General features: G+C 48.7%; 1 protein-coding gene across 8 annotated transcripts; it reads right to left on the reverse strand.

Annotated features, from left to right (window-relative positions):
- Positions 1 to 1,737: 1,737 nt before the first annotated feature.
- On the reverse strand, positions 1,738 to 24,425 carry Trim3 (tripartite motif containing 3). Of its 8 annotated transcripts, none has more exons than XM_031387740.1 (12): positions 24,241 to 24,425; positions 16,840 to 17,005; positions 10,839 to 11,070; positions 10,509 to 10,660; positions 10,131 to 10,311; positions 8,811 to 9,543; positions 8,516 to 8,619; positions 4,282 to 4,449; positions 3,933 to 4,101; positions 3,646 to 3,716; positions 2,418 to 2,558; positions 1,738 to 2,299 (listed from the first exon to the last, which is right to left on the reverse strand). In XM_031387740.1, the coding sequence occupies exons 2-12, from the start codon at positions 16,968 to 16,970 to the stop codon at positions 2,147 to 2,149; spliced, it is 2,235 nt and encodes a 744-aa protein (XP_031243600.1). In that variant the 5' UTR covers positions 16,971 to 17,005; positions 24,241 to 24,425; the 3' UTR covers positions 1,738 to 2,146. The 8 variants fall into 8 exon arrangements, with proteins under 8 accessions (XP_031243600.1, XP_031243596.1, XP_031243599.1 ...); XM_031387736.1 differs by having other exon boundaries at positions 10,509 to 10,678; XM_031387739.1 differs by having other exon boundaries at positions 24,215 to 24,425.
- Between the last annotated feature and the right edge of the window lie 2,000 nt (positions 24,426 to 26,425).

Here is a 26,425-nt window from a genome sequence, read left to right on the forward strand (position 1 = left end):
GGTTTGCTTAGAATGGAGGGGAGGAACAGACTCTGCAGATACTGAGCCCACTGCCTCTTTAGGTCAGTACATGGACTAAAGCAGCACTGCTCATTATTAGAGCCAGGAGAGAATGCTGCCCTACAGCTTCAGGAAATGTGTCCCTCCACCTGCCTACCAGGTCTCAACCAATGGGGATGGAGAGGACCAGAGTGCTAAGTATAACCAAGGCCTCCATGTGGTCCAAGTAGTACATCCTTGACCTCTGCAAAGACTTTGTGATGTCCATAGTGCCTCCAATCCAATGCCCAGGAAGTTTATTAGACAACATCTTCTCTCTTTCATAACCTTTCATGACCAGCCTCCTCAGATCCACTATTCCTCAAATCTTGTGTACCTCCTCTGCCAATCAGCATGCTAGGTGCATGGAGCTCAGAATGAAAGACACTGTAATTTCCTGTTAGAGAATGACAGCTATAGATCCAACTCTGCTCTTCAGTCAACAACGTGACCTACTTCTCTGAGCTCCCAGTCTCTAGTAGAGAAAGAGAAATTGTAGTCCCTACCTCCCAGTTCACTGAATACTGTTTTAATTATCTCTGGAATTAGCAGTCCTGCCCTGAAAGACTAGCGCTCTGGAATGCAATGTGAAAACCTCCATTCCACTGTGGGAAAAGGGCAGCAGTGGAAAGGGTTAGGGGGCCAGGTTTTTGGAATGACCTCTACCAGTGACCATGGAGTTTCTTACATCCAACCTCCACTTGGACAAGCCTTAGGGAATCCTTTCATATCTAAAACTGTTTTCCTTGTAGCCATGGCTATGTACTGGATAAGAGTCATCTTTGCCTAGTTTGTAGCCCCATGAAGGGAGGGTGGAGGGACCTGTCTATTCCTACAGCACAGGCAAGAGATACAGGGCCTGGGAATGAGGAATTGGCAATTGGGGTCCCAGAGATTCACTCTTTTTTGTTCTCGTAGCCTGAACTGGTTTTTGTTTGTTTCTGGTTTTTGTTGTTGTTACTGTTGTTGTTTTTAAGCAAACCTGGAACTGGACTCCGTGGGTTAAAAAAGAAGAGATCATGAGGGCAGGAGGCCATGTTGAGGGGCTGCAGGGGGAGTAGGAGGTGGATATGACTAAGGTATATTTTATACATGTGTGACATTGTCAAAGAATACATAAAAATATTCTTTAAGAGCTGGAGAGATAACTCAACAGTTAAGAGCCCCCTTTGTTCTTGAAGAGGACTGGACCTGGTTCCCAGCACCCACATGATGGCTAACAACCATCTCTAACTCCAGATCCAAGGGCTCTAACACTCTTCACAGACACTGCATACATGCAGTGAACAGACAGATATGCAAACACAATACCCGTATTAATAAAATTAAAATGAATATTTAAAACAAGACAAAAAACATTAAAAATATTCTTTGAAAATGTCACCACTTGGGCTGGTGAGATGGCTCAACGGGTAAGAGTACTGACTGCTCTTTGGAAGGTCATGAGTTCAAATCCCAGCAACCATGTGGTGGGTCACAACCATCCATTAATGAAATCTGATGCCCTCTTCTGGTGTGTCCAAAGACAGCTACAGTGTACTCATTTATAATAATAAATAAATCTTAATTATAAAAAAAAGTCACCACTTGTTGCTGATACTGTGTCATCTGCCTGTCTTCTTGACTACTTTTAGTCCATAGTAGATACCAATACTCCAACCCTTCAGATACCCACCCCACAAGAACCTAGCAAAAACACCTTGGCGAACACATTTATTTAATATAGGGTGGGATATTGCTGTCTCTGTCAGTGTGTATGGGGTGGTAGGGAGACAACCAGAGGGACTTCTGAAGTAAGAGGCTGTTCTGGCCCCAGGCTGAGGGGTCAGAAAGCAGACTGAGGGTGTAAGGGGGTGTGTGTAAAGGGGTTAGGGTGAAGCTCTGCACACATCCTTGGGACCAGTCCAGGCCCACCCAGTCACCAAAGCAAGAACCGAATAAATAAAGTGCAACCGTGGGGTTGGGGAGGAAAGGAAGGGCACTGGGCACACCCATGCCCACAGCCCACATTCAGTGCTGCCAGGTCTGGCCCACCTCTTAGCCAGACCCTCTTGTCTAATCACCCCTATGTCCGTCCCTCCATGAGCCAAGCAGGGCCCTTGTGCAGCTACTGGAGGTATCGATAGGCCTTAAAACAGTGGTTGCCAGCATCAGCCACGACCACGTGGCCATCCGAAGTCAATGCCAAGCCCTGTGGGCCATATAGTGGCTCTGCAGACGTGTTGATATAGGACAGGAAGGAACCAGAGCTGTCGAATACCTGGGGAAGACGTGGAGAATGGAAGCAGAAGTAAGGTCAGGCAGAGAAAAGTCTGTGTGGGGCAAGACAGAGGCACAGAGAAAGCCTCACTCTCAAGCCATCCCTGGGCCTAACTCACCTGTATGCGGCTGTTGCCCCAGTCGGCCACAATGATGTTCCCATTGGAATCCACAGCTACTCCGGTGGGGGCATTGAACTGTCCATTGCCCTCGCCATGTGAGCCAAATTTGAAGAGGAACTCTCCATCAGCACTGTACACCTGGTGGGGGAAGGGGCTAGGGACTGGGGACCTGACCTCAGGCAGAGGGCAAGGCCTTGGAGGGTGGGGCAAAGCTCTAGGGAGAATTCTCAGATCTGCAGCTTAGCCCAGAACTTCTTCCCAGGGATCATACACTGTATCCTGCTGCCCAGCTGATGCTTCCTTGAGGAGGAGTGGTATTTCCCATTTCTCTACTTCAACAGTGCTACCACTCTGCAGGGCTAGACCATCTCCATTCCACCCGCTCAGCTTGACACAAACAAACACATCCCTGGTTCTGTCTCAAGTCTGTTTTTTCATATACATACTGCAATATCTGTCTCAAGGTCTAGGTGCTCTCACTTCTCATCTTGACCACTGTCTCTAGCACTGGCCCAATCTGAGTGACCTTTCTAAGACACTCCCCACAGCTTTTAAAAAAGGGAGCCAGCCCCTTCACAGGGCACACAGATAACCTCACCTTGCATCAGTGTACCTAGTCTGAAGACCCATGGTTTCCAGAGCACCGTCAATGATGCTAACTTCCATTTAGGTCTTTTCCTGTGTCCCTCTTTTTTTTTTTTCCTTTAATATAGGGTAGCACATATCTCAGGTAGTCTTTGAATTCTTCATGTAGACAAAGGTGACCCTGAACTGCTGATCTTTTTGCCTTCACCTCCAAGTGCTGGGACTACTGGTATGTATTACCACACTTAACTTCTGTGTCCTTTGCCTCAAATTTCCTCTTTCTCTATTTTTTGGTTAATTCTACTGGTGCTTTAGGTCTTCCCTTATATCAATGCCCTCTGCTCAACCCTTCCACAGTTCCTTGTACCTATCCCTGAATCTATCATTTCAGATCGTAATTTTCTGATTGTCTCCTCTACCCTGACCTACTTATACCAAGAAAACAGGGAATGTGTTTGTTTTGCTTACACTGAATCCCCAGCTTCTAGCATAGTGCCTAGGCCAAAGTAGCCATGCCATAAATATTTATTGGTTCGATGAAGGATTTTAAGGGGGCTTGAAAGAGGAGGGAAGGGAGAAAGGAATTTTTTGAAGGTCGGGGGGTGACTGAGACAAGTCATGGAGCGGGGAGGACACTGACCTTCACTGAATGGTTATGGAAATCCGTTACTACAATCTCATTCTTGTTGTTCACAGCCACAAAGTGGGGCCCTAAGAACAGAAGGTGGGGGGTGGGGTTTAAAGCATTGAGCTGAGGCACTCTGTCAGGTGAGGGGTGAGATACTGTCTCTGGGAGGATGGAACTAGGTAGTAGGAAAAGGGAATCAGGGTCAAGATATAGAAGGGGTCTTTATATCCGGAGGACCCTGGGAAATTCTATGGACCTGGAGCTTCTCAGTTCTGGATCTTGGGGTTGTTTTCTTATACCTGCAAAGTGGCGGTCAGTGGCCCCACGGCCTCCAAAACGCCCAACAAGCTTGCCATTGGGCTGGAAGGTGAAGACACAGCAAGATTTATTATCCACCACAATGATATGCCCATTCCGGTCCACAGCCACTCCCTTGGGTCCCATGAGGCGGCCAGCTCCAATCTTGGTCTGTAGGAGAGGCATACCATAAGGGACTTTATCTGACTAGTATAGTAGGAGTAAAGTCTTGCCCTGGGATCAAAGCAGAATCTTAAGCTGGTGATAGACCACTTCAGGGCCTGACCTAGCAGCATGGCCGTCTGACCAGGTCACCAGGGGTTTAGAGTATAGCAACAGCAAGCTTCTCACCTTGAACTTGCCCTCAGGAGAGAAGATGCTGACCCAACGGTTGTCATAGTCTGCCACAATAATGTCTCCATTGGTGTCCACTGCCACACCTGTAGGACGCTGTAGTTGCCCAGGTGAGCGCCCACGGACCCCAAATCGGAACTTGAACTGGCCCTCATTGGAGAAAACCTGGAGTAGAGGAGCAAGGAAGGGCACAGGGAGGAGGGGAACACTGTGGGTATAAAGGAAAGGGTGCTTGGGCCTATCAAGATCCCATTTATTCAACAAGTATGTGCTGACACCATGCCAGGGGTACAGAGGAATCTCGTGAGAGCTACCTTAAGGACATGCAGTAGAGGTGTAAAGGAGGTATGAAAACACAAAAGGGACCAAGGGTATGGTGGGAAAAGGCATCAAGAAAAGGAGATATGTGAGTCAACAGCCAATAAAGTTATCAATTGACAAACCATCCACAACAATATGCGAAAGGTACAGAAGCTAACTAGTGTGAGCCCTGTTTGAGGACCTCCCTGGTGTGGCTGGAGTAGTCATCAGGATTACACTTGCCCTGGTTATAACTAAGAGCCACTGACAATGTATGGCCAGAGAAGCAACAAGAATAGATCTGCTTTTACAGAAATAGTCTAACTGGAAGGAGTCAGGACTGGAGGCTAGCCAACCAGTTAGAAGCTGAAGCAGAAATCTAGATGACAAAGGATGAAGGTTTGGACCAAGGAAACAATCTAGAGGGAAGCAGATGGATTCAGGAGAAATACAGGAGAAAGACCCAACAGAACGTCGCGGCCAACTGGAGAGGAGTAGGCAAGGAGGGTCGACAAGGATTGTTCTACTTGGGTTATAGGCTGACAGGGCAGCCTTTCTTCTGGACAGAATACATCCTTTTTAAAGTTTTTATTTTATGTGTATGTGTTTTGCCTTCCTGCATCTCTATAAACCACCAGTGCAAGTATCCATGGAGGCCAGAAGAGGGCACTGGATCCCCTGAAATTGGAGTAATAGAGAATTGTGAGCTGCCATATGGTTGCTGGGAATTGAACCCTGGTCTTCTCAAACAGTAGCCAGTACACTTAACTACTGAGCCAACTCTCCAGTCCCCTAGAATGAATCCTTCAATCTTCCCTTCTCCTACTCCTCCATCTTAGCCTCACAAGATCTCTTCATCCTAAAGTGTCTCTTTTAATCTTTTCCTCTTAGAGTACAGCTTCTAATTTAATAGCTCCATTACCCATTGCGGAATTCTCATACACTCCACTTTGTTATAGCCTCTGGGGACACAAGATGGATGGATCGGAGCCAAGAAGCTACCACAGAGAGCTCAAGTTTCTGAGCCTTGGACTTGATGTTCAGTTCAGCCCTGTTCTCTCCCTTCATGGGCTGGGCCACCCAGGGATAGGTCTCCCAGACCTGTCCGACCACAGCATATCAGTTCTGACATGGACCCTGTAGCAAGCCTTCACCTGGTCAGCCAGCATAGCACTTGGGGTCTGCACTGGTCCTTTGCAAAGTCCCAGAACTGTTAGCAGGAGAAAAGGAAGTACCAGAGGGTGAAGACAGGAAGTGATGGAACTAAAAGGAACAGGCAAGTCACTGGCGAGGTGGTCCATCACCCTCCTCCTGCTGGCAGCTGCGATTCAGACTCACATTGGGGTTTGGGAAGCCTCACTCTTCCCATCCTTTCTTACATCCCCTATTAGAACTGGCCAACTCTTGTTTATCTTTAGAATTCTAAATTTCTAGGTCACTTTTTCAGAGTTCCCACTTTGTTCAAATCAATACATACATGTGAAGTTAGGGCCCTACCTTAGGCATTTTATAGCTTTCTTTGTAACAACTGTCATTTTGTAGCCGTATCTGTGACCTGCCCCTTCTAAGGATACAAGCCCTGTTTGGAGCTGGGTGCTGTGTCTGTTTTGTCTGCTGCTGCATTTTCAGTTGTGTGTAGTTCTGGCATCCACTAAGCATTCAACCAACAAAAGAACTCCCAATTCAATCTCAAGCCTGAACCTGATGGACAGATCCATTAGGAAGCCACACAGCAGACTCCAAACTCAATAGGGATAAAAGTGAACTCATCAACTTAAAAGGGGTCTGCTTTTTAATGGGAATACCATGCATGCAGCCCACCAAGTCCCTCCATTTTCCACCCTATCCCTCTTTACCATGACATTTGGCACTCAGTAAAAGCTGCACACTGTTTCCTTCACAGCACTAGGACTCCTCAGTTTGGCCTCTACATCTGTCTCCTAGACCTGGGCAACATTAAGTAGATCTCTGACTTTAAAGATCTCAACGGAAATACCAACAAAAAGAAACAACAGACAAAACCAACAAACCAACCCAGAGAAGGAAGTGTGAAAACCACCACAGTGAAGGGTTGTGGGGAGGTCAGAGGAGAACGTGATTGACACACAGCATAAGGGGTGCCCCCAGAAAGAGCTCATCAACATTTGTGGACTAAGACAATGATTCAATGCCAAATATTTACACATTAAGTTATTCATTCAAAATCTCAAAGTGTTTTCTTGCTGTTGTGTGTGTGTGTGTGCTCTGTCAGCAGGGTTCCACCCTGCTTGATTGAACAAACTCACAAGGACCCCCAGCCTCAGGAGCAAAATAGGCGTAGGGGAGTGTCATATCTCATCAGTCCCGAGGAGCCCAGAGTAGGATAGGCTCGGTCCAAGAAGAGGCTTCCAGCAGCCATGATGTCAGGGTGGGCTTGGGAATGGATCTTTGAGCAAGGACTGCTACAGAATAGCAGGTGTTTGGAAGAGAGGACTATGCCAGGCCTCTCTCACAGCCCTTCACTAGACCGTCAAGCAGCACCAGTGTTTCTGCATGTGTGGTAAGTGCCCAAGTGTTTGCACAACATGACAGATGTCCACAAATCTCAACCTTTGTGCTAGAAAGCATTTCTAGCTTAAAGGTGATCGTGAGTAGAATCCCAGCATTATCCCAGATCTCCCAAGTTTCCCTTCACCATCTAGACTGGCCCCAAATCCCTTCCTGGGTTTCTCGGTTCCTCTACCCTAAGAAAAAACAGAAAACCAGCAGGCCTAATAATCTGGCTGCAAGAGTTTCTGTTAGGTGGAGTGGGTTCAGGAAGTTGCAGAGTGACAACAAAGGCAGAGCTGGGTCCATGACAAGGCTATTCAGGCAGGGTCAAGAAATTTAAAGCTGTTTAAAAATAAGGATCTTCAGGGTTAAGGTTCAGCCACCCAGTAATACATTTCAAAGAACTGAGGTGCAGAGTAGCTAATCTCACAGGGTAAAATCAAAATTCATTTCCAAAACAATTTACAATCTGACCTCAGCCACCTCAAGTTCCGAATAACAAGCTTCTTGAGCCGGGATGGGATGGGAACTTCCCGCCCCAGCATTTTCCCACCTCTTTGACTTTGTTTGCAGTCCATACCCAGATAATGATATATTTAACAACAGCTAGGTGTTGGCTGTAGTACATTTAATACTCTCAACAATCCTGAGAAATGTGTTTCCCAATTTTACACATTAGTTATCCACAGTGCCAAGAGATCACATGATGTGCTAGTACAGGGAGAGCCAGGATTCAAGCTGAGGTATCTGGTTTCAGGGCCCAGGCACTCAATCACTACACTATCTACTACACTCATGTCCACTGTGCTAAGATCAGTGCTGTCTGCATGGGATATAAGAAGGGAAGCCAGGTTTCCTGGTTGTAGCAAGGAGCTTGCAGGACATCAAAGACCATGAACATTGAGAATGACCGGCGCCTAAATAAGCTGCGAGAGGTACAAGGAAAAGAAAGACAGGTCCCAAACCACTTGAGGTTGTGTGCTACCCTCTTGCTGATGAAAGGCACTCTAGCCAACCAGATGGCTTCACTCTCTAGGAAGATAACATATTCGGGAGCCAGGCTAGTATGCTGGAAGACAGCTGGGAAGGGCAGATCTGCAACCTGAACACTAAGACAAAGTAGACCAGCAAGCAGAAAGCTCAAGAGCAGACAGAGGAAGAAAGGAGCCACTGACCTAGGAGCTTACACAGTCTTAGCATGGCTGGAGGGAAAGGCCATAGGAACCCTGGTCCGGATTGAGGGTCCAGGGCACTATTTTGGCCTGGGTGGGTAAGAGGTGCTTTGATTCACTGCTCTTTAAAGACAGTATTGAGTGTGGGTTTCATCTTCCAGCAGGCAACCTGGAAGGTCACAGAGTGTGAGTCCTCTCTGGTATTGAAGGAGCTAGGTAAACAGGCTTACCTGAATACATTGGTTGTTGCTGTCTGCTACCACTATGCGGCCACTGCTAGCAGCGGACACACCTTGTAAATTGGTGAATTCACCCTTCTCCCTTCCACGACTGCCTGTGGATAAGGATGAGAAGGGAAACATGAATGAATGCTGAGATCAGTTTGAGCCTCACTCCCCTGCACCCCAAGGCTCCTGCTTGAGCCAGCCCCTGCTCACCCTTCCCTGGGCCCCCACCAGCCCCTCCCTTCAACCTTCATTAACTCTGCCCTTAGCCTTTACTTGGCTCTGTGCTTGGCCCTCCTACCAACACGAAAGACGAGTTCATCCTCAATTGGATTGTCCTTCCGTTTGCCACCAGTGCTGTACATGGAGCTTGGCCTACGCACTGCCTTCTGGCGCACATGACTGCCAGGACCACCAGGAGACTTGACCCGGCGCTTCACATCATCTGGGGAAGGTGGCAGGTCTCCGGGTCTCAGGGCACGCACACGGAAAGGGCTGCCACGCACTGGCTGTCCATAGAGTAGCACTGAGAGGAGCAGGTCACCTTCTGTACGAGCAGTGTATACTAGCTCGTATGTGCCATTTTTGTGGTCCACCACCGGTACTGCAAGGCGCACGCCATCGGGGCCAGTGATCTCTGCACACAGCTCTGCACTGCCTGTGCGCACCAGCCGCCCATCTTTGTCTTTGGTGGTGACAGTGAGTGAAGCAGGCTGGCCAACCAGTGCCTGGCGCAGGCCCTCACCTGTGGCCACTGTCTCGTGTGCTGTAGCACTGGTGGTGAGCAGTGCACCCAGATTGAGCACCGATCTCCGCAACCCATCTACTTCAAGGACCAGTTCCAGCTGTGCATTCTCATGTGGCCTTTCTGGGAAGGCCTGAGCTGCCAGAGCAGCCAGCCTCTCTCGCATGTGCTTTCTTACTAGCAAAACCTCAGGGGCAGAGCCCAGTCTCAGTGCCTGCTCTGCAAAGCTGCAGCTACTGCCAATGTGCTCCTGACCCTGGCGCAGTGTGTCTAATTGTGTCTGCAATACCTGTTGGAGAAGAAAAGCAGTGAGTGTGCAGACTGGCAAAAAGAAAGGCGATGAGATTACTGGTGAACTTGTAGTGTCACGGCAGGAAAGACAAACACAGAGATACACGTGGACATGGAGGCAGATGACCACAGCAATGACAGACCATGTCAATGCATGTGGACAAGGATACAGATGACCAGAGCAATGACAGATCATGTCAATGCACGTGGACAGGGAAGCAGATGACCACAGCAATGACAGACCATATGGACAGGGAAGCAGATGACCACAGCAGTGGCAGACCATGTCAATGCATGTGGACAGGGAGACAGATGACCACAGCAGTGGCAGACCATGTCAACACATGAGGACAGGGAAGCAGATGACCACAGCAATGACAGACCATATGGACTGGGAGACAGATGACCACAGCAATGGCAGATGTCATGTCAACACATGTGGTCAGGGAGACAGATGACCTTAGCCATGACAGACCATGTTAAGAAGCAAAACGAAGACTGGGAGAAAGGAAACCCTATGTGGACAATGAAGGCAGTAAGACCATCTCATCACAGACCACAGTTAGCAGAGGAGACCCGACGCACCTTCTGCTTGGCCCCACAAATGCTCTCCAAGTCGCTGACCAGAGCCTGCTTGCGCTGCTGCAGAGCTTGCTCCAGGTCCTCAAAGGCTGCACTTATCTGGGCCAGGGCCTCTGCCTTGCGCTCTTGCAGCTGCTGGCTGATGCCCCCAACCAAGGCGATAGCTGCAGACAACTGTGGCAATCTGAGGAGGTGAAACATCTCATACCAGGATGGCTGGAGGGTGTCCTGGCCAAATCAGGCCCTCTTCAAAGAGGGCCTCACTATCGCCCTCTGGGTGATCCCCTACTTGACCTTCTTTTGACCTTCTTCAGCCTTCCATTTCTGCCTTTCCCAGACCCTTTCTTTCCCCTCCCCAGGGCGTGCCCAAAGGATGCCTACCGGCCACGCACAGCTTCAAGCTGGCGCTGCAGAGCTGCCTTGTGCTGCTCCACCACGTCCCGCAGCAGCACTGTGCCGTGTTCACGGTGCTCCCCTGCGCGGCACTCACCACACATGGCGGTCTCACAGGCCTCACAGTAAAACTCCATCGTCTGGTGGTACAAGGGCTCCTGTGAGGTGACAGCCACACTACACTTCTCTGTCCCCTCCCCTCTGGCCCTCCTCACCCCTGCAGAGCCCCTCACCCACCACCACCCTGCCCTACCCTCATCATCTCTCCTTCTCCTCCCACCCCAAGTCCTGGCCTCACTGGGCCTCGCTTGGGCCCACCTTGCCTTCATGGTTGGGGCAGGAGAGAGGGCGGCCAGCCACTGCACTGAGGGGGTGGGGGTCTTCAGGGTCGTGGGCCCCATCAGGTGCCTGCTGCATGGCCTCCATGAGGCTGCTGATGAAGAAGTTGTTTTGTAGGGCTGAGACACCCTGTTCTGGGAGGATGGATGTCTGTCGGCACACTGGACAGGACAGTGTCAGGCTCTGAGGAGGGATGTAGTTCTGGAGGCATCTGATCAAGGAGAAAGGAGAGTCAAGGAGGGACAGGTGTGTGATTAAGACTTCATTCTGAAGCATCTTTGTGTGGAACACACAGGCCTCATCCACCAGCAGGTGCTAAAAGGCCTCTGAGGACTAAGCAGAACTGCATCCCTGGTCTCTCTAAGAACAGCCGTGTCTACATTCCTCTGCTTGAACAAACAAAGGCTCACCTTTCACAGGTGTTTACCAAATCTCCTCAAGAAAATATGTAACAAGCCCTCATCCCAATAGCCCTGGCCCCTTTAACTCATTAAACATTTACCAACTGCTTATTCTTGCCAAATTTGTGCCAAGCTCTGAGGATAAAAAATAAAACACAGTGCCAGCTTTTAAAATAGTTCTAGTCTTTAGAGGGATAAACAAAGACACAGAATTAGAGTTTAAAGATTAATGACATTGGTCCTGGAGTGAGTGTGCCTCAGTTCAGTTTCCAGGCCAGGGACCTAATCCACTTAGGACCGCTGACAAGTTACTGTCATGAACCAAGGAGTCTTCCCTTATAAGATGGCAACAGCACAGAATTCGGCCACACAGGAGATTAAATGTAAAAGGCCTGACACCTGCTTACATGTAAGGGGGATTAAATGTAAAGTTTGGCCCACAAAAGCACAGTGCACAAAAGAGCAGAGGAGTTGGGGAAGTGCACATGGCTCAGGTGGGTAGAGAAGAGGCCAGAAGAGACTTCAGAGGTCAAGGAAATCTGAAGAAAGAGAAATAGTCAAGGAGAAATAACTGTTAGGCCAAGCAGAGAAAGGTAGATGGAGGAGAAGAAGGGTACAGAAAGCACTTTAGCAGGATAGGGACAGCAATGGACGACGAGAAAAGAGGAGGAGCCTAGCCGTGGGTCCCAGCAGCATCGGGCAGCCTGAGGAGGGCGAATCTGAGGGGACATGACAGCAGATAAGGCAGTGGTAGCATCGAAGAGTTACCATTTACCAAGGACACGTGTGTTGGATGCTATGCTTTGTACTTCATGTAACGGGGCACAGCAAGGGTAAGTGGTCAGAGTAGTCAAGCTAGTGAGCACTGGAGCCTAGATTTAAATGCAAAGCAAGTGTGTGTTTGACTGTGTGTGTTTAACTGGCTCCAGGCCTCCTAGCTTGGGCATCTCAATAATGGTGGCACACATCAAAATAAAAACACACAGAAGAACAGCACTGTTGAGAAGGGGGGTTAAGCCAGGTGGTGGTGGTGCACACCTTTAATCCCAGCACTTGGGAGGTAGAGGCAGGCGGGGTCTACAGATTGAGTTCCAGGACAGCCAGGGCTATACAGAGAAATCCTGTCTTGAAAAAACCAAAAAAAAAAAAAAAAAAAAAAAAAAAAAAAAAAAAAAAAAAAAAAAAAGAAAAAAGAAAAAAGAGAAAAGGTGGGTTAAGAGACAGAGGTGGGGAAGTAACTACATCAGCTAAGTCAGAGGAGGACAGCAGAGAAGATATAGACAATGGTAAGAGAGGGACAAAGAATTCAGCAAAGAAGAATGTGTAGAGCAGAGGGCATGGGCGGAGAGGCTGGAGGAGTGACTGTGTCCAGTCAGACGTGGGTCCGGAGGAGGGAATGACTCACAGGGTGGGAAGTGGCTCAGGAGTGGAAAGTGCCCGCTGCATTTGGCAAGCATGAGGAGCCTTTTCTCTAGGAAGGTGACAGCAGCGGCTGCTGGGGGAGAAGTCTGAATGATACAAGCTGAAGGGGGGGCAGGGTGGGCAGTTGAGTGGGAAGGGGATGAAGGACTGGACGGTGCTGCAAAGAGACAAGAGGACAGTCCTTCTCTGCTAATAAGGGTACTTTATTTAACTTTGCAGTCTATCCAATCTACTACCAAGCCACATCCCCAGTTCACTATAATGGGGACTTGAGCTTCTCTTTAAGCTAAAGTTAGCAGTAGAGAGGGAGTGAAGGAAGAAACTAGGAAACTAGTAAGACAATGTCTTGGGGATGGAGGGAGGCTTGGTTGGCCTAAAGGGGAGGCATGGGTCCTATCCTTTGGTGGGGGAAGGAACATAGGAAGGGTGGCTTTAGCGGAGCACAGGGACAAAGTCAGAATAAGGGTGCCTAACATCTCAGGCAGGCTCAACCACAGACAGAAGACTGGAGGAGTAAGGGATGATGATGGCTGCGATTAGTCACTGAGGGAGGGAAGCACGGTGATTACTGAAAGCAGACAGCAGACTGAAGGTGGCCGTGCTTGGAGATGGCGAAGCTACAGAGGAAAGATACCCACAGTGCACACTGTCCTGTATCCCACCCAGACGCTCCTCTTGCTTGCCTATGCCTTCTGTTCTGAATTAAAATGTAACAAACATAACATGTCGGGGATGATCTTAAGTGCTTTACAAATAATAACTGGTTTCTCTGTGACCTACTTCTCCCCGAAGTCCCTCCCAGTAGAGAGTGGTTTTTGTTTCATGCTCCACATTCCTTAGGGCCAGAAGGTGGGGTTGACCCCTCCTTCTTCCCAACTGGAACATTCTATGTGTCTGCAGCTCCTTTGAAGCTGCTCTCTTCTGCTTATGTCTACCCCCCGCCCTTGCTGCGGTCTCCACTGACCTAGGAGTTGTCTCTTCACTTACTGAAGTATGTTTCCTGACTCAATTCTTCTATCCCCCCCTCACTCCCTCACGTTCTATTCTGTTCTCAATGGCTTTGCTGTCAATGGATGGCCCATCTCCACCACAATCTCTTCATCCTTACTTCTCCACCACCACGCTTGCCCTTCACTTCCCCTCATCTGTCCACTCTCATTCTCCCACTACTGCCCACATCTCATCAACGGCACCTCTTGACTCTGAAACCTGTCCCTAACGAAGCTTATCATTGGAGCTCTACTCCTTCCAGGACCTTGACACTCATGGATAACTCCTATTGGTCAAGATCCCTGGACTGCCACACTTTCCAACAGGAAAGTTTCTTCTCTAGCTCCTTCAAAATTCACCCTCTATACAACTAATGAGGGTTTTAAAAGTCCAGTTCAGTCTGACATGATGCCACACACCTGCAATCACAGCACCTGTTCAGCGCCAGCCTGGATGACACAGAGACTCTCCAGTTCCACCTCCTCCTAGCTCCTGCCTCACTCCCCTGCACACACTGCTTTTCTGGCCCCTTGTTTGCTTTTACTTTTTTATTGTTAACTTCTTTTCCTTGTTACTATTTTGTATTTTTTTCCCTTTGAGACAAAGTCTCACTACATAGCCCCTCTGCCCTCCAAACTGACAGGAACTAATGATTTATTCCACCACACCCAGATTTGTTTATTTCCTAAGGCAAAGATTTTTCTATTGCCAGCACCCTTCTCTTCTCTCATATTCCTGTTATATGTTGGGTAGCCTTGGCTATATTCCCTTGTAATGGAATGACTCAACCTTAGTTTTCTCCTCTCTAAAAAGGGAATGATGTATCTTTTTGGAGCTGGGAAGACATCAGAGCCCGTAAGAGGACTTGCTATGCAAACATGAAGGCTTGAATTTGAATCTCTAGCACCTGCATAAAAAGCTAAGCATAGCTGCACATGCCTATGACCCTAGCACAGGGGGTGGGGGGCGGGGGATGGAGACAGCAGATCCCATGAACTCACTGGAAAACCAACTTAACCAATGAGCTTCACGAAAGACCCTATTATAAGGCAATACAGCAGACAGTAATAAAGGAAGACACCTGACATCTTCCTTTGGTCTTTACATGATGTATGTGAACGCACACACCTAGAAAATACACCCACTCACATACCATACACAGCCAAAGGGAGGAAAATGTATCTTAAGTAAGATGTTACATGTAAACCAAATAGAAAATCCATCATGGTCAACTGTAAGCAGCCACTGATATCCCCCAAGAGTGGTCAGTGATCTAAGCATCCAGTTACAGCTGTGACATAGCACTGAGCCTCTGTAACATAAGCTTAGCAAAGGACAAAGGTGTGAGGGAAGTGGGCCAGGGATAGTCAGATGATCAGCCGCAGGGCTGAGGATGGACAGCAGGCTGGATGGAAACAGAAGCCAGGGGAGGTGGCGTGTAGGAAGAAAGGGAGCAGCAGCGGAGCCTAGGCTTTAGAGCGGGTCAGAGGTGTCACAGCATTAGCAGGGTGGGAGGAGCTAGAGGAGGAAGAGCTGGAGCTCACAATCATGGAAGTACTACTTTCCAGAGTCAGACAAAGTAGGTGATGTCTGTACACAAAGTTAAAAGCTAAGACATAAGCCAGGCAGTGGTGGCACACGCCTTTAATCCCAGCACTTGGGAGGCAGAGGCAGGCGGATTTCTGAGTTCGAGGCCAGCCTGGAGTTCCTGGACAGCCAGGGCTACACAAAAAGAAACCCTGTCTTGAATAACCAATAAATAAATAAATAAATAAATAAATAAATAAATAAATAAATAAAAATAGAACTAAGACATAAGTGGGTTGAGGTCCACAGGCTGATGGAAGAATCTGAATGAGCAAGAAGGTCAAGATCTTTGCCCACTGGTAAACAGGAAGAAGATAGTAAAGCTGGAATCTCAAAGGGCAGGGCTGTCAGGGAAGCAGGAGAGAGATGGAAGGTTTGGAGAGACTGGTAAGACCTGGGGACTATGACATCTAAGACACAGCCATGAGATTTGGAGGTCAGAGAGAAAATGCTGCCAAGATAACAACGTGAGCAAGCAGAAAACCATGCAGGGGCTTTGAGTCGTTCTCAGGTAAGATGACTTTCCTAATGGGCTTATGGAGCCAACACCCCAGACCACTGCTAATCATTCACTATGCTCCAGCTCCACAGGGTTGCTCACAGGCCCCTATGGAACACATGCCCAGGCCACATGGCCTTGCTGAGTTTCCTATTCTGCCTAGCCTGCTCTTAAATTCCCTTTACCTAACTCTTGGGAGGCACAGGATCCAACAAACTTTAACAGATCACTAAGCTCACTTAGTTGAATACTGTGTCTGCAGAGTTTACTGTGAGTATAATTCATGGGTCTACAATGCAGCTCTATAAATGTCTGATTGCTACCTCCCTCACTTTACTACAAACCCTTAAATCATAAAGATCATGTCTGTAGGGCCGGATATGGTGGCGTAGCGCATGCCTTCAAAGCACTTGGGAGGCAGAGGACAGATATCTGTGTGTTCAAGGCCAGCCTGCTCTACATAGTGAATTCAAGGCTGGACAGGCTATATAGTGAGATCTTGTCTCAATAAATCCATAAAATAAAATCCTTTTTCTTCTTTTTCTTTCTTTTTTTTTTTGCTCGTCGGTGCTGATTCAATCACTTGGTTAGGGTCTGACACATAGCAGTTAGTTACTCAATAAAGAAATATTAGTAGAACGAAGGCAGGATGCATAGAAGCCTAGAGGCTGGGCTGTGCTTGCCTTTCACTTAGCGCCTTAGAACAGGCAGGGAGGAACAAACCTAACTTCAAATATCCATCCCTCCATCAGTCACAGACTACGCTGGCCTACACTAGTCACAAACTAGTGCTGCTTGGGAGCCTCAGTGCAGATTTCTTCTCTGGCTGCCTTAAGATCTGGGAAGGAGCTGACAAAGCCTGATTCTAGGCAACTCTCTGGCCCAGTATTCAGAGTTCCTGATTCTCTCATAGCTTACTGCAACCAAATCCTTGTCTCCTGCAGAATGGAGTTCATTTGTCTCTCTCTCTCCCATGTATGCACATTCCCCTTGTTTATAACATGGGTTTTCTTTGGCGGGTAGGGGAGGAAGTAGGGGGAGGGGCTGCAGGGTCCTTCTCCCTTCCAGTAGCTCTCCTCACCTTTCACAGAAGGTATGTAGACAAGGAAGAACTTTGGGGCACCGGTAGCGATCCAGGCAGATACTGCATACCAGAAATTGCTTGTCCATCGGCTGCACCTCCGGGCCAGGGCTGTCCTCCCTCTTTGCCATGGTGACCACAGATGGTTTCTGCCACTCACACCAGCCTGTGTGCAGAGAAAGAGTCAGGAGCAGGGAAGCCAGCAGTCCCTTTCCCCACCAGATCTCCTGCAGAGAAATGTGCCCCTTTCTTCCCTGCAGGGACAAGACAAGGTGGTGGCTCAAGTGCGTGGGCTGAGTGATTCCTGAGCATGGCACTATTTTAGAGCACAGATTTGGGGTTACACTGGATTTTAAAGGCCCTCTTTTGGCAGCTTGATGACCCTGGACCGTTCTTAGGTACAAGCCTCAGTTTCTAATTCTTAATTATGCAAATACTAATTCCCATCTCACATGCTTGTTTAAGAGCCTGAGAGAGGTACATGTCAAGAGTGGTAACTTTTTACTGACATCCCCAACTCTCATTCTGCTTAGCGCCTCCATCCAGTCTCTATGAGTCATTCAGGTAGCCCCTGCCCTAGCGCTTAGCACAACTGCCCGGGCTGCAGCCCTCACCACACTGATCAGTATGAAAGTGAAGGATGACTCGAAAGCACTCCTCTCTCCCAAATCCCAAACTGTTGCTCCCATCTCAGGCTGCCCGAGTTCTCTACTAGGATGCAGTAGCTGGTGTTCTGTTCCTAAGCCCGTGCCTTCACATCTACCACCTCTTCTAACCAGAGGGAATTTTCTGAACATAGATTTGACCCTACCATTATTCCTCTTAACTTCCTTCAACGGTTCTCCACTGTCCAGAGGAGAGAATCTTTAAACTGGCCCTAGAGAATGCGTAGCAACACTTTGTCCATACCTCCCACTCAACCTCTGGTCTCACAACGTAGGATCTGTCATCATGGTTTCACTTCCTAGAAAACTCCATGTTCTCTTTGTTTCTGTAGTTAGACATTCTGTTCCCCTCTGCCTTTGATATTCCCTTGCCTAACTTTCATGTAAACGTCACTTCCTTTAGGAAGGCCAGACTTCCCAAAGTCTGCATTAGGTGCTATCTCCGTTCCTCGTATTTCCTCCATCCTAAACCTTACCCTATACTATAATCTTGTTACTTCTCTGCTCCCTTCCTATGCAGTCTTCTTGAAAGCAGACATAATATTTTACTTCTCCATTCCTAGGACTTAGTAAAGAGTGTTAGAAAGAATGATCTTTACTGAATTGGATAATTAATTCAAAATATTCCAGTGTGCATGGACAGAGGAAATGTTTGAGCAAAGTCGAAGAAGTGACAGTGGACAGCTGGGTGTGGTGGCGCCACCTTTAATCCCAGCCTGTGGCAGGCAGAGGCAGGTAGGTCTCTGTGAGCTTAGGCCATAGTGAGTTCCAGGATAGCCAGAGCTATGTAAGACCAATTCTCAAGAACAACAATGAGAAGAAAGTATTATAAGTACCAAGTAAATACATAATTGCCCAATAAGTACTGTGAAGGAAAATGATATGAAGAGAAATGAACTTCTTCACTGAGTGATGACAAAGGGCTCTGCAAGCAGAGAATGGAAGTAGGGGTGCTGGTAGGAAAGGTGGGGAAACTTCAGGGCTGAAGCAAAAGCACATGTACATTTTGGGGAGAAGACTCATACTGACACGGACCATGTGCGTAAGGCAACGTGAATGCCAGCAGCACTAAGCGAGGGGACACAGAGATTCTGAAGGACTCATAGGTACGGTAAGAATATTACTTTATCCTAAGATAGGCAAAGGGAGGAGGCGACTTACAAAGGGAAGAGAATAAACCAGAACGCTCTTTTGGTATAACAATTACGGAGGAACAGAAGGGGAACAGAGTGAGGGAGGCCATCGGGAAACTACCCCAACTATTCTGATGACAGTATTATAGAGCTAGAGGCAGAAAGACTAACGCGGAGGTTGAATCAGGACAGTGTCATAGACTGGATGTCAGAGGGAAAGAGGGACACTGATAACAACATTCCAGTTTCCCAAATGAGCAAATAGAGGGCCATGGATAGACAGAAAGAGCTGGGGGGGGGGTGGTGGGGGTGTTTGAGGGAATGCTGTTCCAGACAAGGTGCATTTGAAGAATGGACATGATGTCCAGGTAGCGCTATTAAGTGAGAAACAGAATATAGGTGCTCGAGAGAAGTCTGGGCTTGTTATTGATTTGGAATCACTGGCATATTAATGGCCCTTAAAGCAATAAGAATGGATGAGACGGCGGCTTGGGACAGAAAGTGGAGAGTGATAGTGTGTGGGGTGAAATAGGTTAAAGACTAGAAGTGTTCACTCTGTGTGGCTATGGTGGAGTAGTTCAGCTCACAGAGATGAGCAGGTGAAGTTAACAAAGCAGGTGTAGACAATCCGTGATAGAAAGTTACCTATGAAAAGGCTGAATACCAGGCAGTGCCTAGGACCAGATGACCACTGCTGTGCCCAGCTTCACGCACCATGGGCTTCTTTAAGACAGTGAATGAATGACAGCCCATAGGCCTCTTCAGGTTTGGGAAGGTATGGGGGGGATAGCTAAAGTGCATCTGTCCCGTGTATATGCACTGCTGGGTGTGGGAAGGTAAGGAAGGACTCACTTGAGAAACATCTCTCCTGATGTTGGCACTGGCATTTTGGGGGACTTAATACCAGGGCATCATTAGAGGGAGGAAGGGCAGTTTGGCTGGCAGGGCAGGGAAGTTGGAAGCAAGATGAAGCTGCTGGGAGATAGAGTACCAGTAGCGGCTGAGCCTGGCTGGGGCAGCTGGACATTAGGCTCCACCCTCTTTAAACCCAGGGGATCTCCCAGCCTGTCACACAGAAGCAGGAATTGGGCTCTGTCCAAGGACCGACAGCTCCTCCCTCCCTTCCCCTTCCTGCTTCAGCTTCCCACTCTGATACACAGGGCATCACATCTGCTGCGGCCATGTCCCAGCTTGAATCTAGGATTTGACAGATTGATTCCCTAGGCTCTTCCCCGCTCCTGGGTCACCTCTCTATTCTAGAGATAACGCCTCCAATAGGCCAAGACTCAACTGAACTGTTTATCACAGCAGATATTTGGAGGATTCTGGACACAGAACTAGGATGCAACCTCCTTCCTTGGGCATCTTTGTCCCTTATCCCACCCATCTCTTTGATGGCTCAGTTCTAAAGGCACTTCAGTCCTCATCCAGCATGCAGCGGACACCTCTGCTGGGACACAAAGATAAATGAACACAGCTGAGCCTTCATGGATTCCACAATCGAATAAACAGACTTCTGCAATGCAGTATGGTGACAAGCATAAGGAAACAGATTGTTCTAGGAGTACAAAGAGAGTCCACAACCTGGACCTGGGGCAGGAATGGGCCCAGAGGAATGGAGATTGAGGATGGGTAAGTTACAGAGTACATGCTGCCTTCTGCCTCTGGAAGCTGCATCACTCGCTGGGGCAGGAAAGGGCTAACACATGAGATGCAGAGCTAAGCAGGGGCTACACCACACAATGCTTTGTTGCCCTTATTAAGGACTTTAGACTTTACCCTCTTCCCTGCTAGGGGATTAAGGCTTTATCCAAAGTGCAAAGGAAGTTTGGTGGTGGTTGGGGGGGTGGGGGTTAAGCCCAGAGTGACAAAAGTAGATTTTTGATTGCTGTGTGGAAAATCCTGTGTGGAGGTCAAGAGTGGAAGTTTAAGAAACCGGTGGTTGCTGCGGGTGGAGGGGGGAGCTGAAATAGTTTTCATGGGCAGAAACCAATAGAACCTGGTAACTGGTTGGTTTTATATGAAGAGACAGGGTAGAAGAAGGGATTAGAAATGGTGACTGGTTTTCTAGCTTAGAAACTGGACGTTTAGATGACAAGTCCAGCGTGGAGCACAATGACTCCACGGTGCCCATGAGACACAGCAGAAGTGGAACAGTCCCGCTTCTGGTCAGAAAGGCAACCCCAAGTGTAGGAGAGAGAAGACATGGATTTAGATGTCTTTGGTAGAGGAATGTTTCTGAAGCCACAGTGAAGTGGATGACACCAGGGTAGAGTGAGAAAGGTGAGCCTGCAGCTCAGCCCTCAGGAGCACCAACATCTAAGATAAAGGCTCAGAATGCAAAGCCTGCAGGGAAGATTGAGAAGGCATCAGAGACAGGAATGGCAGAGAGGAAGCAAACTATCTGGGGGCTACAGGCGAAGAGAGCCCTACCATCAAGGCAGCGATTGTCACTGTGAACTCTAAGAGACTCCGTGATTTAAAGGACCACAGAGAAGGTGCTCTAGCCTCAAGAAGTGGAGTTTCTAGATCTGGAAAAGCCAGACTCAGAGAGTTAAGTTGATTTTGAACAAAGGAAGATGGCTAGTGCTGAATGAATGATATGCTGGACGTACAGGGGGGAAAATACGCTTCAAAGCTTTTCAGTTTTTCCAGCTTCTCAAGCATCCAACTTCCCCCTCCATGTTCCCCTCCAGTTACACAACATTCCCACTGTGCAGGATTTACACAGCTGTGATCTGGAGGTGACCACAGGCATTGTGGAGGTGTGCATGGGTGCAGGAAGTCAGCTAGGCTCACCTGCTAGAAAGAGGCACACCTACTCACTAGCCTCCGGGTATACTTGATCATTTGAGACTCAGAAAAATAACAAAAGTCTGTAGGTTGTAGCCTTTGGGCTTTCTCCAAAGGAGAAGAAACAACAATGGATAGGGGGAAAGCCCTAGGACCTGAGCAACCCTTCCCTGGAAAGGGAAGTGATGGAATTCACATTTACTAATCTCCCCACTAATGTCTGACAGAGTATGTACAAACGTCCCTGGACACACTCTACAGCAAGCTCTTCATGTAGGAACCAGACACACAAAGTTGGGTCAGGTAGCTCCCTAGTTTTTTACCTGTGGGAAACTGACATACACATACATAATGAGAAGGCATAAGGACCCAGAGACTGGCCCGTTCAAAAGGCTAGGGCAGGGCGAGTCTAACTTGATGGAGAATGAAAACAAGGAAGAGATGTTTGAACTGGATCTTGAGTTTGATAAGTACCTTGGGAAAACTCATAAAAGAGCAGACATATGAAACATTTACAAACAGGCTCGTAGTGTTAAAGAGTTAAGACTCCGAATGGAAGCACCTGAGTCCCATGGTTTCATGATCTAAGCACCTCATCGGTGGCCCGGATTGCCCATTTCTTACACATTTCAGTTCATGGGGTTTTCCTTCAGGGCCTCGTCTCTGTTTACATACTCTGCCTGGATAATCTCATTATTTGCCACAGTCCTAATTCTCACCGCATTCTAACAAGCCCCAAAGCCTTGTACTGAAAGACTCCCTTGAATTTAAGACCTGTACATCTAATTGCCTTTTTGGACATCTCTGCCTGGATGATGAACATGAATAAGCCCAAACTGAACTCCCTTCCTCCTGACCTTCTCCTCCTGCTGTGCCTCTACTCTCCATAAAAGATGCAACCATCTCCTGGGCCTCATCAGCCAGAACCCAAGCCATCAACTCGGACTTTTCTCTCACCTCCACATACAAGGTTGATATAACCTTGATGCAAAAATGTGCTCAAGTTTAAAAAGTCAAGAGATGTATCCATTAGGGCTAGGGTCCCCATGACCCTACACTTGTGCATGCCTTTACACATACATACTAACAATAATAATCAAAGAAAGAGAGGCTATCAACTTAAAGATGAGCATGAGATGGGTTAGGAAGAGCGTAACTGAGAGAGGTTGGAGGGAGGAAGGGGAGGAGGCAAAGTGATGTAATGCTATTTTAATTTAAAATGTATTTCTTTAAGCTATGAAATTTAGGATCTACTCCTGTCACTAACTCTACCACACAAGATAATATCTAAGCAACTTTTTACCCCATGCCCATATTTATACAACGGGAGGAAGAGGGTCGTCTTATTTTCAAAAATCAACCCTCCTTCAGACTGCAGTATGTCAAGACTAGATCTCAACACAAACTACTTTGATGATTTGACCGCTAATTTTCATCACACGGTTAAGCATGTTAGAGAGTGCTCACAGGCTGCCCCTCCTCTTGCTTTCCAAAATAAATGTTTTCTGAGCTTGTCACCTGCGGCATTCACTCTCAGGACCCTTCTCTATATCAATCACATATCTTCTGAACCTAGGTGATGCTACTCCATCTATGGTTCTTTTTTCTCAAGTTCTATTAGCAGAAATGCCACCGTCCTCGAAGCAGTTGAGTTGGTAACTACCATATAGAAAGTACTCGATAGATGGCTGGTGACAGAAGAGTTATGTTTAAACTCTGCGGGTCCCTCTCAGCAAAGAGAAGCAAAATCAAAAGCAGACACAAGACAAAGGAACAAAACTCCAAGGAGAGAGACCTCTATAACACAAGGCAGCTTCCCACAGCATAAGTAGTAAGTGCTCTGTCACTGGAGGCATTCAAGCCGAGAAAGGCAGGGCACCTGTCAGGCCTGCAGCTCACATTCCCATTCTGCAGCAAACCAGACTCTTGCCTAGGAGATAGGCACTGATGTGCTGCACAGTGCACCCGCCCTGAAATCTCAGATCTTCCCTCTGGGGCAAGCCCTGGGTTTTTACTGTCCACATTGGACTCCCACACCAGGAACATGCACACGGCCTGCCTTTTTTTTTTTTTTTAAGTCAGAATGACCTCCCTGGGGTGCAGCCTGCCCTTCCAACCTGCAACCATCTGTCCCTGCAGGTTTGTGGCCCAGGTTCTGAAACCAAGTCCAGGAGGAAGGAGGTGGGAACCAGGGAGGGGACAGGAGTCCTCCAGTCAGGGCCCAGGCTGAGAGAGAACTAGAGGGTCCTTTCCTACAAGAAACAGCCTCTGCAGGGAGCTTCCTGTCCAGCAAGCAGTGCCCGCAGCGGAGGAAGGATATCCTCTATCCTGGCTGGTGGGCTTCTTGGTGCCTAAGGAGGACGGAGAAGGGAGCAGGGGTGGAGGCGTCTGCACTCGGGAGAAAGGAACCCTTCGGACGAGCGGGGCCACAAGATTCCGGAGTGCCAATAAGCAACCCCACCCACCCACCCCCACCACCATCGGCCGCAGCTTTTGGTACCCTCCGCCAACATACAGGCTCACCAAACCCGCGCTCCTAAAATGAACCATCACCCATCCACCCGCGCCTCCCCCCACCACATAGCCCGCAAACATGGACCTCACGTGAGCAGCCACAGCCCAAAGAATCCCCCGCTGCTCTCACAGACACGGACACGCCTCACGTGGACAGAGACAGGAACAGCTTTTGAAAAGCATCTGCTCCCCCACCCAAAGACGCTCGGACCCACACACCGCCGCTAGCACCAGGACCCGCACCGCGATACACAGGAGAACCAGACGCACCCTAGGGGCCCGCGCGGCGCACTCACGGCGTGGGAGCAGGATGGGAGGGCAAGGCCCGGACTGCAGCCACTCCGAGCGGCCCGCAGCGCTGCCCCCGCTGCCAGCGCCCGTCCGCCCGTCCCTGCCCACGGCGCCGCCCCACGTCCCGCGCCTCCGTCTGTCCCCGCGCCAGCGCCGCCGCCGCTGGACCCGTCGCACAGGCCGGAGGGAGGGGCCGGGGCGGGGCTGCGGACCGGCCGAGGGAGGGGGCGACTCCGGAGCCGAAGGCCCGCCCCCAACCACGCCCCCACCCCAGACCACGCCCACCAGCCCCTGCGGCTCCTGGCGCTCCCTCTGCGGTGCGGTTGGAAGCTGGCAAGCGGATCCCGGATCCAGATCCGGGATCCTCGCCTGCTGCCTCCGCCTCCCGAGGCCTAAGGGCGAGGGCTAGTAGCTGGGCTCTGATAGTGGCACTTAGTGCCTTCAAGTAAAAGCAGCTAGAACCAGCTTTAGTACTCCGAGAGCCCGTTCCAGCTGCTTCTGGTCGTTCCTTCCTTGGCTTTCCCGGAGGCTCCTGTGAAATCTCCTAGTTTGGTTTCCACTGAGCAGGGGGAGGGGGACCACCTGTACCTCGGCCCAGAACTCTAGGAGAAGGGGGTTGCAGGCTAACTGTGAGACTTCATTTCGGTTTTAGGTGCCTCAGGAGCCACCTCGTGAGGAAATTTGGTTTAGACAAACATCCAGCGCGACTCCTTCCTTACACCAAAGACCCAGAGCAATTCTTAGAAATCATTGCATTATGGAAAAACAGCCTAGGTGCAATACAATAAAAATTGTACATTAACAGGGACTGAGTGTTTATTACGTGCCAGACAGAGCTAATCACTTTACATACATTATCTCATTTAATACGCATAACCGTAATAGGTAGCTGCCTTTATTAGCAGCTTTACAACGGAAGGAGCGGAGCTTATGTTCCCCAGGCATTAATCCTAATCAGCTAGAAAATGGTGGAACCATGTTTGGGCTCTGCTTTCAGGTTCTGTTTCCAATCATTTGGAGATTCAGTGCCCTTACAATGAAAATCCCCAGTGGCCTATAAAGTAGGAGGCTAATATGAGGACCAGCACCTCTAATAACCAAGGCAGACAGCTGACTACATAAAGGCTAACCAAAGCCCAGGAAGCCCAGCTGGGGATTGCAGTTATCATTGATGAAGAGTCAAGTCAGATTGGTGTGCACCCTGTGCTATGAGAACCTGCTGACTGGGTTGGTCCCCTCTCGCCACGCTCCAGAGGTGAGAGGATGCTGAAAAAGTCTGCAATTGTCTTCGGACCTGTAGTTGATGACACTTAAGCCCTGACTAAAGTGCTTCTGGGAGTTTTCTTGTGATTTCTTATATAAAGTTAAGGTTTGACTTGAACAAGAGCAGTGCAGGTTGCAGCAAGTGCGGTGAAAGTGCCTTTAGCTACTCCCTGGATGTGAAGGAGCGCAGGCAGAGTTCATGCTTAGAGTGACAAGCGAGGGTCACTAGGCTACTCAATAGCCCAGAAAGTATGTTCTCAACACTATGCTTCTCGCATGCTGCCAGATGTCCAAGAGGTTTCTTAGCTCCATTTCTCCAATGATCAGGTCTGCCTCTTGTCATTCCCACTTAAATTTTCATTCGGGACTGAATTGTTATGCAGACTTTATGAACACTGGCCTTTCTTCCTGAGCTGTTAGCTACTTACTTTTCAGATCTCAGCTTTTAAGCTGGCATCGCCATCTCTACCCCAGTCGGAGCTAGATGCCCCTTATCTGGTGCTCCCACTGCATCCCCGTATCCTAGCATTTCTCATTGTATTGTAGTTGCCTGGTTACTTGTCTCTATCCCCCACTAGGCCTTAAGCACTGTGAGCAGGGACTGTGTTTTATTCACTGATGTTTCCCCAGGGCCTAACGCAGTGCCTGGCAAATAAAAGCACTCAGTAAACACCGGCTGTAAGACTGAATGCATGATGGTTAGCCAGCCCAACCCCCTCTGGACCCTATGCTCTTCAGACACATAAATTGCCTTGGTGCTAACTGGAAGAGAAAATAAAGCTTTGGCTCTGAGATTGAGGGGGTCGGGTCTTCGGCTTCTCAAACTTAGCTGCAGGTCTTTTGAATTCATAGGAATTGAATGCAAGATTACTAGGCATTTCTTACCAATCCACCCTCCTCTAGTCCCCCACAAATTGACCTCACTGG

This window comes from Mastomys coucha, unplaced genomic scaffold, assembly GCF_008632895.1.
Source record: "Mastomys coucha isolate ucsf_1 unplaced genomic scaffold, UCSF_Mcou_1 pScaffold21, whole genome shotgun sequence".
Taxonomy (NCBI): domain Eukaryota; kingdom Metazoa; phylum Chordata; class Mammalia; order Rodentia; family Muridae; genus Mastomys; species Mastomys coucha.